At 31.5% G+C, this 12,625-nt stretch overlaps 1 protein-coding gene across 1 annotated transcript in view; it reads right to left on the reverse strand.

The window, feature by feature from the left end:
- Positions 1-5,339: 5,339 nt before the first annotated feature.
- LOC106466959 (PR domain zinc finger protein 1-like) overlaps positions 5,340-12,625 on the reverse strand; it is a gene marked incomplete at its 5' end in the record, with an annotated part of 17,742 nt that continues 10,456 nt past the window's right edge. Inside the window, one exon of the mRNA XM_013927274.1 lies at positions 5,340-7,213. Coding sequence (XP_013782728.1) covers positions 5,340-7,213 — 1,874 coding nt within the window. The remainder of the gene's footprint in view (positions 7,214-12,625) is intronic.

Consider the following 12,625-nt stretch of genomic DNA (forward strand, 5'->3'; position numbering starts at 1 on the left):
GTGAATGATTTTTTGACTGAGAAAACAAACAAACAAACAATCTCAGAGTTTCAGTAGTATATAGGTAGATAGATTGATTCATCAAGATCTTATTTTTGTCATCTTACGCCTTTTTAATGAAGATGGGAACATTGACAGGGAAATAATATAATAGCCAATGCTCGTCGAGAGGTTTTCGTTTATAAAATTTTGTTGTTGTTCTCGACTTGATTTTTATTTTATTACCTCGTCTCCATAGTTACTATTTGCAAATAGTCAATAATATTGTTACGCCTCCGTTCGTTAGTTAATTTTCCGTAAAAATTATTTCCGAAGAAACTTTACCGATACAAGTCCTTTCTTCAATAAAACTGGTTTATTCTTTCTGAACACAACTTTGCGATACACTTAATTTCAACAGTCGCGCTATAACATACGCTATAATTCACAACGAACGTCTCACGTGCTCGACTCAACAATACTCTGTCCAGAGTTCAATTACACATTCATTACATTGTTCCCGTCACGTCTTGACCGTCTTATACATAAAAGAATACCGAAATCTAGTAACCTCCCGAGGATTCACGAAGCTTCGAGAATATGACGTGTTACTAGCGTCACGTGACCTCCGCTGTCGTAACAATTTTGTAGGTCCATTTTAATGTTGTTCTTTCGACGCGCTGTTATAACACATTTTCATCTCTTCATTTAATTTATGTTGTGCATATATTGTTGTATAAACGAAGTTTTATAATAATGGAATATACGAAAAGTGACCCGAAAAACGGGGCTAACTAGGTAACCCGTGGCTCGATTTTAACGAAACTTGTTTTATTCTATTTCTATTCTCACTTCATTACAAATATGGCACTATTGTGTGCCATTTTTGTTGTATTTAATTACAGACAAGCGAACAAAAAACTCAGAGTTTTAGTAGTATAAAGATTATAGCTTGAACATTTTCAAAGAATAGCTGGTCAATGTAAATGTAAAACTAATCTAATCAAAGAATATATATCGTGGCAAATGTTATTACTTATTTAGATTTATTCTAAAAAATAACATACTTTATTTATTAGAGTAATAACTTGATTTATCATAATATTACAAAAGACGATGAAGCAGTAAAAAAAGAACTGAAGTTGCGATGGGTATGGGTATCGTTTAGTAATAGAAAAATTTCTGAAAGTAAAATTCTTCGAAATGAATGTGTATGAAAACATGATTGGTTAATAAGAAAACTAGAATTAAAAATGTTTTCAAGCTAATCGAAAAACGTGAAGTTTTATATATTATTTTAGAAGAATAAGTTATAGGCATAAATTCCTTTGATTGTATTTTGAAATAGACGAAGTCTATGTAAATTCGTTTGATAATCTTTCATAGCATCACATTTTGTTCTGGTGTACAAAAGTTGATCTTACTTTAGACAACCTATACAGATAAAAAAAAAAGTGGACGAAAGTATAAAATCACGTGCTGTCATCTGTTAATTTATATCTAAATATAATTTGTGGGTATCTACGACTTGCCTGGAATTTATAAAATGTGTAGGTATCATAGACTCTGTTTCATTTTAAAGATCAAATCAAACTATATTGGAGAAATAGTGAACGAATCACAGCCTTTTGAGTAATTCAAAATGAAGAAAGAGTACATCTCAGACTATTTTTAATTCAATACTCACAACTGAATACATGAGTTTCAGAAAGCAAGAGCCATCTCCCGAAACTTACAGCAACATTAGTATGCTTGATATGAATAATATGTTTTAAATACATGAATTATTTTTTGTTACTGTTTAATGTATAACATAATCCAATACAAAACTGTAAATTAATAATTGTGATAAATATCGAATTAGATAAGAAGGTATACAAAAACAGCAATGACTTGTGAGAGAACAAAAATATATCTGATAAGATATAATTTGAGATAATATTATGAACACTACATTATGTGTAAAATGATTGTTAATAAACATTTTAGGCAATAGGAGACAAAAGTTATATCTAAAACCTCATTTTTGCACACCTCTGATTCATAATTCCTAATGGACAAATCAGAAGGAATGTGACAAACAATATCTGCAGTATAAGCGTAATTTTTATCACAAATATTAGAGCTATTATTTTACAAAGCTTCACCAGTTTTGATGAATTCAAATTCGATGACGAGGAACCCACTTTGAGACTAATAATGGTTGGAGACGGCTTGAATGGGTAATGAAGAAAAACTTTAATATAAGTTTAACATACCTGATGATGACAAAACCTTGTCGAAACTTTGTACATTTGCTGTTATGTTAAACTTATATTAATGTTTTTCTTCATTACCCATTCAAGCTTTCTCCAACCATTATTATTCATCAGCTTTGGATGTTCAAAACCTCAACTATAAGACTTTAAATGGGCAGATACACACACACATATATATACATATGTATATATCGAAGAAAATAAACCATTTAATTTGAAATAAACTCAAGTTTAACTGCACACAAAAAGTAACACAGCTTGATGCGCTATAATCTGATTAGAGTAAACGATTGAGTATCAAAATGAATATTTCGAACTTCTCAAACATTAAATTTTATATATTTAGAACCGTGCGGTTATATTACTCGTTTCTTCTTTTGCAGATCCACTTTAAAACAGCTATTTTGCAAACATTCAGTCTAACCATGTTTACATGATGATAAAACTCTAGAAAAGTAACCTGAAAATTGAATAAAAGTATACATAAGCATTTAAGAACAGTCAATTTTTCAAATTCCGATTGCTTAACTTTTCCGTAAACAAGGGTTTTGAATACAGTGGAGACCACGATTGAGACACTACAGCTATCACATTTATGATTTGTTCACACACAGATATATACCTATATATACACATACATATGCATTACATGTATCAAACAACCATGAAAGACAACTGTGCAAAGCCCTTACAACAGCAAAGACGTACTTTCAAATACAGCTTCTGTTCATATACACATAACAATGTTATTATCTCCAAGGGAAGGTTTTATTGGTATAATGTTAACATACATCCTTATTAAAAGTGAAGTAGTTGTTCTTAAAATGCTTTCCTTAATATTTTATTTACCTAATTTCATTCTTAACAGAAGTCTTACTTAGCATAACTTAAAATATGTAAGCACGTACAACATTGACAGTACGAATGGTAAATCTTGTGATTTAAATTTGTTGAAAGTAAAGACTTTATTGCTAAATTGCTGACTAAATTATTTTAATTAGATAATACCAACTCATCTATGATGTGTAACTACATATTTTTACAACTTATCCACTGACTAACATTTCTTGCCCAAATCAAAAGTAATATCTAGGAGTCAAGAGTTGTTAAAAGTTAGAAATAATTAACAATTTGTACACCATTTAACGTTTGTTTATAGATACAGTGCACTTTAAAACTATTAGATTGTGATACTATCATTATATTTGTATGTGGAAATTTTAAAGGGAACAAAAATGAACTAAACAGCTATAAGAAGTAAAACAAAAATCGTACTTATTCCATTATATATTTTATGATTGCTTTCGTTTTAAACTTTAGTTCTAAGAAGTTTGTGTTATTTCCAATATATATATTAAGTTTTTAGCGTTATTTGTTTTTCAATTAATTTAGCTTTAAAGTAGCTTTCTGTCACTTCTCTTGTTAAACGAAATGTTTTAAAAGGTAAGGCCTGGTTTAAGTGTTTTTTATAGTGACTCTTTAAATGACAAGTGTAGAAATTTTTAAATAAAAAAAATTAGGAAGTAGGAAAGGGGGCACCAAAAAGTAAGGAAACAAGGTAGGAATGGGCAGGATAACATTACAACATTTGGTGGTTTGTGACAGGATGGTACCTCAAATATACGTTTAAAATGTTTGAAGCAGTAAATTTGTGCATTAGTTATTTTCCTGTATCCAACAACTATGTCTATTATTTTATCTAAAATGTATTTGAGGGACCTTGACACACATAGTGTAAAGGCATATTTGTATATATATATTTTTTTTTCAAATGGTCATTACAATCTCTATTTGAATAATCTGAAATATATATATTTATAATTTTAAAAATCATACGCTGAATCTTATATTAACAATGATAAAAATATAATGGGTTAAATCTAAATTCTTTAACTGTATATCGTTCGTAGTATAATTTTTCAGCAATGTGTTTGTCAGGAGTATGGTCTTAAGACAACGAACGGTTCAGACGGCGAGTATCATTGATAATGATTGGCAAGTGACTCAAAGTAAATACTTATACCACAAACAATTACATGCATAATCAAATACAAATATTTAACTTTATATTTTCATAACAATTTGTTTTATAATAGACACTGGGATAAAAATGTAAGAAATAACAATCTCAGATAATTTATAAATTCGCCACATTTTTACGCACAACACATCAATCTGTGAGTTCATTACGACTTGAAACAATAACCTCCTTAATTACAAAGAGAGAGAGAGATGAAATAGTCTTGTATCTTAAAACAAAGCAAAAAATATAAACTTATTAAAAGCATCAAACTTGTTTAAATGTTCGTCGTTTAACATGCATTTAAATAAAATCCTTTACAGATTCAATATATTTCTACTTTTGTTGATATTTTTTCAACGATTGTTGTAGTTTTTAGCATAAAGCTACACAATGAATTACCTGCGTTCTTTCTACCAACTATAATCAAGCCCCGAATTTTAGAGTTGTAAGCCCGTAAACTTACCACAGGCCAAGCTGATTACTTTTACTCAAAGAATAGCTGTTAAAAGATACTTTTTCAGATACTCCAATTATTGAATAATAAATAAAATATTAAGTGGAAACCTGTATCCCATCTGGCTAGAAGAGATCTGGAATGAACGAATTGAGTTGTCGGTAACAAATATGACGAAGTGTGGTTGAAATACTGTTATCATACACTCTTCTAATTCTTGAATTCCTAAGGGACTAGACTAAGAATGTAGTGTTTAAAATGTATTAGACCTGATACTAATGTCTTATGACAAATATAGCTCGTAACAGAATTTTTTTTTTACAATAATACAACTTAATTGATGCAATTACTTTTCTACGAAGTACAAAATAATAATATCATCCTTATACGTTTCAAAAACAAAATATGAACAAAGAAAAAAATATTTTGGCAAAAAGTCTACTTGCGCAACAATAAATACGTTAGGAGTCAAAACCTCTGTAAAAACACAGTCTTACAACAACCCAAGTAACCAGCAGAACATAAGTGAGCAAGGAACCACAAACATGAATCACTGACATGTTTGAGCTAATTATCTGTTTCTCGGTCTTATTACTTGTTACTCTAAGAAGGGTGTGTAGCTCGTTCAAATATACATTTTTTTTGAAAGATCATCAGTTGGAGACAACAGCTGCTCGCTGAAGGTAGACTTGAATTTTGGTTCTTGCTGAACACCAAAGCATTCGTTCAAAAGAGATAGAGAAAGAACCTCCTCTGCCTTTGCTGATTCCTTTGTATTTGTTTCAGTAATTTGGGTTATCTGACCACTTAGTCCAATAACTGGTCCAGGTAACTGGATGAACATTGATTTTGGGGTGGAAGGCGGCTCTTTGCTGGTGTCCCTATCAGTTAAAAAGTAATCTAAGCTTTTGTTCTTCTCCAATTCTATAATTCTTTCTTGTACAGGATTAGGACGACATGATGTAGTTTTCCAATGCGTTCTGAGTCCAGAAGCGCTTATATACTTTTTATTACACGTTGCACAGGTGTATGGCCTCTCATTAGTGTGAAGTCGCTTATGGAGCTTAAGATGTACAAACTGCGTAAACTTTGCTGGACATAAGTCACACACATACGGCTTCTGACCACTGTGCAACCTCAAGTGGGTTTTTAAGTTGCTAGTACTGCTAAATCGCTTCTTGCAAACATTGCATTGATGTGGTTTTTCTCCAGTGTGGACCAAATTATGTTTTTGAAGGTGGGCTAGTTGAGTGAAACTTTTTCCACAGACAGAACATGTGAATGGACGTTCACCCGAGTGGGTCCGAAGGTGAACCTTGAGATTGGACAGCTGTCCGAATATCTTACAACAAACATTACATTCGTATTGCATCTTTCCGTCTTTTTTCTTCAATGGGTACGGCAATGAACGGAAGCCACGGATTATACTATAAGCAGAATAACTGTTGTTGCCTGTAGATGTTGGACTATAAGATTCATTTAAAGATACTTTGGGGTATAAAGGAAGGTGTTTTTTTGAAACCACACCTAACTGGTGAGTTGAAAAGTCAGCAGGTTTATGATAAAAATCGCTTGTGGAGCTATGTAATTTGGAACGTATCACATCCGAGAAAGAGTAGGTGTACAAGTTGAAATGGGCTGGAGAAAACATATGGGTGGTATTGTTCATATACAAAAAGTTTGGTGGGTGAGCATGTAGAGGGTATCCAGAGATAGCACAAAGGCTACAAGCTGAAGAGACCAATTGATTAGTCCTATCACTGGAGCCAAAGTTATGCATTTCGGGGCTATTATTGCTGTAACTTATGATTTGATAGCCTTTTTTATGTGTATGGTTTCTGGCAGTGTTGGTGTCTGATTTAGTTACAGAATCATTGGTCACAACCACTTTTGCAGGATCTTTTGCTGGTTCATGACATAAAGGATCCACGTGGAAAAATGTTGCTGTTGCTACGTCTTTATCAGAATATTTCTCAAGTAGATTTTCTAGTATGCCTAAAGATGTTGAGTTAGGTTTATTTTCTTGTAAGCTTCTCCCTCCATAAGTTGTGAAAGCAGAAAACTCTCTCTTTTTGGTGTCATCATTAATCGTTGGACAATCATGAATGTTAATATTACAAAGGTTTGGTTTTAAAAACGTTGTTTTTTTCTTTTCATTTTCTCTTTCCCTTTTCTCTGAGTAGCTGTTGTTTCGGTAGTGAAAGGCCCTAGGCATTTTGATTTTTACTTTTTTAAATTCACTTTTGTCTTTGGGATGTTGTACTATTTCTTCTCCAGGAATTTCCCTCTCTCGTTCTCTCTTCTCACTCTTAAAACTAAAATCTAAAACATAGTTATTATCATTGTCGATATCACTACTATCTTCTTGTTGAGTGGAAATGTCATCATGGCCACCGTTGCTTTGGTAACCCTCATCGCTACGCGTACTGCCTTCTGTTGGTATTGGTTTATGGGATCGAGAGATGTAATGCTGCTCCTTGTCAAGTTGCAATTGATGATCTGAAATGACCAAGTATATTGATAAACTTCAAGTTTCAATTTGTGATTCAATTTCTTTGTTAGTTGTGGAAATTATTCAACAATACATATTCAACATAAATATTCTCATTATCAACGTTTTGCAGAAACCTTATTTATCATTAGACTTATGTTTCGACGAGTACCACAACACTATCACTTCTGTTTGGTTAATTTCTTTGGTGTTAGTAAAGGATATTTTTGCAGTTGTGACAACTAGAATATTGCGATCTAGTCTTTGAAAAGTGAAATTAAGATTAATTGTTTTTTTTCAGAATGAAATAGAATATTATGTAACTATTGATTTATAGTAGTTTTTGGATTAGATACACATCTGAGCTATTTCCAAACGTAATGGGCGCTACTGAATATTTTGTTGCGGTATTATTTCTGAACAAGGTAATTGATATACACTAATTTTGTGCTGACAACAATTAGTTATAGTATCATAATTTTGTTTTGGTGTTAGTTACGTGAATGTGAATTTGGAATTTCTAGTGGCATTAGATATTATTTTTCTTATTTGAATAATATCTAACTTGTTTCAGAAGACAAATTATACTTGTAAACAGTCAGGTTTGAAAACATTTAATAAGGAGCACTAATCACTGCATACAAAGAGTTAGCTTAATTTCAGCCACTGATGTAAAGTATAAGACAGACTTACAACTTTAGTAATACATGAATTGCATTGTTCTGTTCATTTAACCTCGATTTGAATCTATCCATTAATTGTTTGTTTGTTTGAAGTTAAGCACAAAGCTACACAATGGGCTATATGTGCTCTGCCCACCACGGGTATCGAAACCCGGATTCTAGCGTTGTAAGTCCGCAGACATACCGCTGTGCTACTGGGGGGCTCCATTAATTGACTTTTCTTCATTCTCAACAATGCTCATTATTAGCTCTGTTTATTGGTTCATTACAACTGTGTAACGCATTCTTCTTTATACTTGAGTATTATGTCACTAAAGAATCTCATTTTTTGTTTGATAATGAAACTTAGGATCAAATGTATGGTGTTTCTATGGTGTCAAGATTAGCTCCACCACTTGCAAATGTGCTTTTTTGTCGTCAAATAAATAAATAAAGGCAACATATATTATAGAAGATATGTGAATGATACTTTTATCATCTTAAGAGAGGTTGAACACGTTGAGAATTTTTAAACTACCTCAACAGTAAACATCCCTGTATTAAATTCGTTGTTGAACACCAACATAATAACAAAAAACTTCCTTTCTTGGATTTACTTTTTCATAACAATGATGGAAAATCTGAATGTAAAATTTTCCACGAAAAAAACATTATTTCTAACTTTGAAAGCTTTATACCATTATCTTTCAAGAAAAACCTGATATAAATGTTAGTTTATCAAGTGTATGAATTAATGTAAACATGATTTCTTTTCATGAAGAGATGGAAAATATTAAGGAATTCCTAATAAAAACGCTTTTCTAATAAATATTATAAATCAAGTTATCTATGATAATTTAAATATTTTAAACTTTAAGCCAATCCTAAATTTTTAAGGTGTACCAAACTGTCTTAGATACTAAGTGAACAGTGAATTAAACATAGTTTTAAACCAGTATAAATTTCTATTTGATTTTACACAAAACAGAGTTATTGAAAAACTGATAAGGTAAAGCTGAGGATAAATGATTTGTTTGAGTATTAGTAAATAGTTTATTTGAAAAAGAATTAGTTGTTACAGTTAATAGCCTACATCACCACCTAAGGTGAGTGTGTGGTGATAGTTGCCAGGATTCAATACTGGGATCTCTTGTTAGAAAAGTTGGCATGCTATCCACTCATTTGGGGTCTTCCCATTGTTGAATCAACTATTCAAATGATTTCAAGAAGGGTATTCTGGCCATTAACACCACACAATTCTTCTCAGAACATCTCTGAAGATGGCAGCATATTAGCCAAAATATAGGATGTAAGCCACTCAATAATTATTATTTTGTTGTAAAAAAACTTGCAACTTGTTCACTTTCCAGCCTGGTTCTATTCTTTATTTAAATTCATTAACATAATAACTCACGAAACTATAACTGGAACACAGATACTTTAAAGCATGATAACCATTAAATGTTTTAGAACCAAATATTTTATTTCTTTTTTTGTAAATGTTCAATTTATAATAAAGTAAAATCCACTACATGGCATAGCTGTACAGTATGTTGTCATGAAATATGCTCACAACTGTTGACCTGGAAATCAGCATTCACACTGTTGTTAGACATTCACAAGCCTAATGATGACATGAACTAGCCTACCTTTATTTTACAGAAATTTTGTAACAAAACAACTTATATGTTTTTAGAATTATCATAAATTGACATTTATCTTACTACATCTTATTTATACAAATAACTTTTGAACTCCATTTAGAAATGATATACAACTTTAAGCTCATGCAGGGCAAAGACCACTGTAAAACTGTAAGTGGGAATTTTTGTAAAGCAAAAGGTAATTGCTTTAACAATATAAGCAAACAAGCTGGGTAACCAATAAGTTACTTTATTACCTTTATACAGTATGATAGTGTTGGAAATGGCATGACCTGGTGGTTAGGGCACTTGGCTCTCAATCTGTGAGTCATGGGTTTGAATCTCACTACTGAATATGCTTGCCTTTTTAGCTGTAGGGGCGTTATGATGCTATGGTAAATCCCACCAGTCATTGCTAAAGAGTAAATCAAGAGTAGCGATTGGTGATGTTGACTATCTGCCTTCCTTCTAGTCTATCACTTCTAAATTAGTGAAGATATTCCTCGAGTAGCTTTGCATGAAATTCAACAAACATACTTGATATAGTTACATTATTTGAAGGCAAGCAGTTAGGAAAGGACTGATTTAATAGCTAAAAGAGTATAAATGTACATTCCATAACAGGAAGAAAGGAAGCTCTAAGGCATCACAGCGAAGAGAATAGTCCCAGCTTGCAGATAATACACGTATAAGTTTTATGATTTTGTTAACTTTAAAAGCTTAGAAGGTATAAAAAAGGAAAACACAGTCAGTTGAATTTCAGTTTTTAGCACCACAAACTTGAAAAATACATTGTTTTTAAAAGATTTGAACTAGAAACAAGCAACAAACATGTATGAAGATTTACAACTTTGTTTCATATGTTAATAAGTCTTAGCAACACAGGAGGAAAATTTAAATATTTATATTCCCAAGATAAAAATTAGTATTGAGAGAGGAAACATTGAAATTAGGGTTAGCTGTTTGGTTTTGTTTTTTTATTACTTTGTCCACAACAAATTTTAAATAATTTTCATCAAACAAATGCTATATATGAACATTTCAGTTATAGTTTTGTTTTGATGACAGAATTTTTTAAAACTTAATGATGTTATTTGTCCATATTAAAAAAACAAAATATTGCACTAGAAAGAATTAATAGTTAGACATAGATGACTGTATATGGTACCAACCATGACAATGACTGACATCTTATCTATGAATACTAGAAAAGGAATTTTGGCAAACATATTGAACTTTTTCTCTTCCTCCTATGCTTTAGTGACTTGACTATAATCAGTGGAGATTCCTGGGGTAGAACATCTTTCTGGGATGCAGAAACCGGAACTTTAAAAATGGTAAACTTTGGTTCCTTTTTTAAATTATAATTAGGAACTAAAAAATAAATTTTAGTAAGTAAGAAAAAACTTCTTGAGTTATTATTGCTTTTTGACCTTTCAGAATTTCTAAAGTTGTTCTTTGTGTGTTTTATTTTCCAGAGTGTTAGAAGCCACAAAGCAGATGTGTTGGCATTGTGTCTGAGCGAGGTAAGATATTCATACAAAGGGATTAGCTAAGTTTATTTCCGCATTCCTTCCTTTTCAGTTTGTTCTCTAACCCCAGTTTTTCATTTTTTTATATGTCATTTACAATAAAGTTTGAATACTACAGTAAAATTAACCTTATTGAACTAACAAGCAGTGATAAATTTTCTTACTATAAATAACAATTTAGATAATGCTATTATCTGTTCATTTCCTGTATAGAAGTTAGTTGTACTTATGTATGTATTTATGATAATTAACAAACCAGGATGAAAACAGTGTTTACACAAGTGGGGTTGATCCAATAGTGATTCAGTTTACGAGAGTTCCAACACAACGAGTACAGAGAGAAGGTCGGCTTCAGTGGGTCAAATCAATGCAGCGGGTCCTACATACACACGACGTACGATCGCTGGCTGTTGCTGGAGAGTTTCTTGTTACTGGAGGTTTGTTAAGTGCTTTCAATGAAACCTTAATTGTAATATTTTTGTAAGTGTAATTTCAACATTTTGTTGTCTCTATATAATAATAAGGCCACTGCAACTGATAGTACTCACAAGTAATGAATGTTAGTTCTATTTTTGAAAACCAAGTTTGTTTAATGGAGAAGTGACTAAATATTAAGTAATATTGCTTTTACCAAAAAATATACAAAAGTTATGCATATGTATTATTATGTTGTCAAATAATATTGACATATGCTGTGAATATCCTTCATTCAACCGTATGAAGAATTTGGTAGACTTTTTCCATAAAATACATCTGAATGTCATTACCTGACTTGTTTGGTTCATTTTTCAAATCATTAGACATGGGTTAAGTAATATAATAGAATATATTCCCATGTCTCGAATTAACATTAAATCTGTAAATGTGAAATGGTAATAATAACACATGTAGTTGTGCTAAAAATATTAAATTCTGAACAAAGCTACCTACATAGATCAGTATTAAACACTAATTCTAGTAACTCGTATAGATAATCTAACATACAGTTCTTACTTATAATGATTAGAAGGCACTGATTCATCAGTTGGATGACCTCGTAGTTAGTGATATTTTCAGCCATAATCCCAATAATATTTCACAAGATTCAGCCAACTTAGATCTAGGTTAGTCCTAAACTAATATAGTAAACTAACAATGTAAAGTTTCTATAATAAAATAATGTAGGTACAAAACACAAAACTGATTGTTTTCTTCAGGCACTACCTCTAATCCTATGTCCATTGAAAAGTGTGAGACTAACTGTTTTCTAAGTTTGTCTTTCTGTCTCTTAGTCATCATGTTAACTATTTAGTTGCAACCATCAATTGATGATTGGATCTATTAAAAACAGATTGTCACTTCAGAAAAGTTAATATTTACTTGAAATATAGATAGTGGTGCTCTAGTAATTCCTAATGCTGGTTAGTGGTTACTTATGTAAAAATAGTTTCGTACCAGAAGGTAATGGGATGGAAATGAGGCCTAACTCTTTCAGCATGGGTTCGGTCCCTGGGACTGACCTCATAACCATTTTGTGCTTGTTATAGTTTTCATGCTATAACTTTTAAATTAGTAAGTGCATGTTAACGAAATTTGAGAGATTA

Source organism: Limulus polyphemus, unplaced genomic scaffold (assembly GCF_000517525.1).
Source record: "Limulus polyphemus unplaced genomic scaffold, Limulus_polyphemus-2.1.2 Scaffold2439, whole genome shotgun sequence".
Lineage (NCBI taxonomy): Eukaryota > Metazoa > Arthropoda > Merostomata > Xiphosura > Limulidae > Limulus > Limulus polyphemus.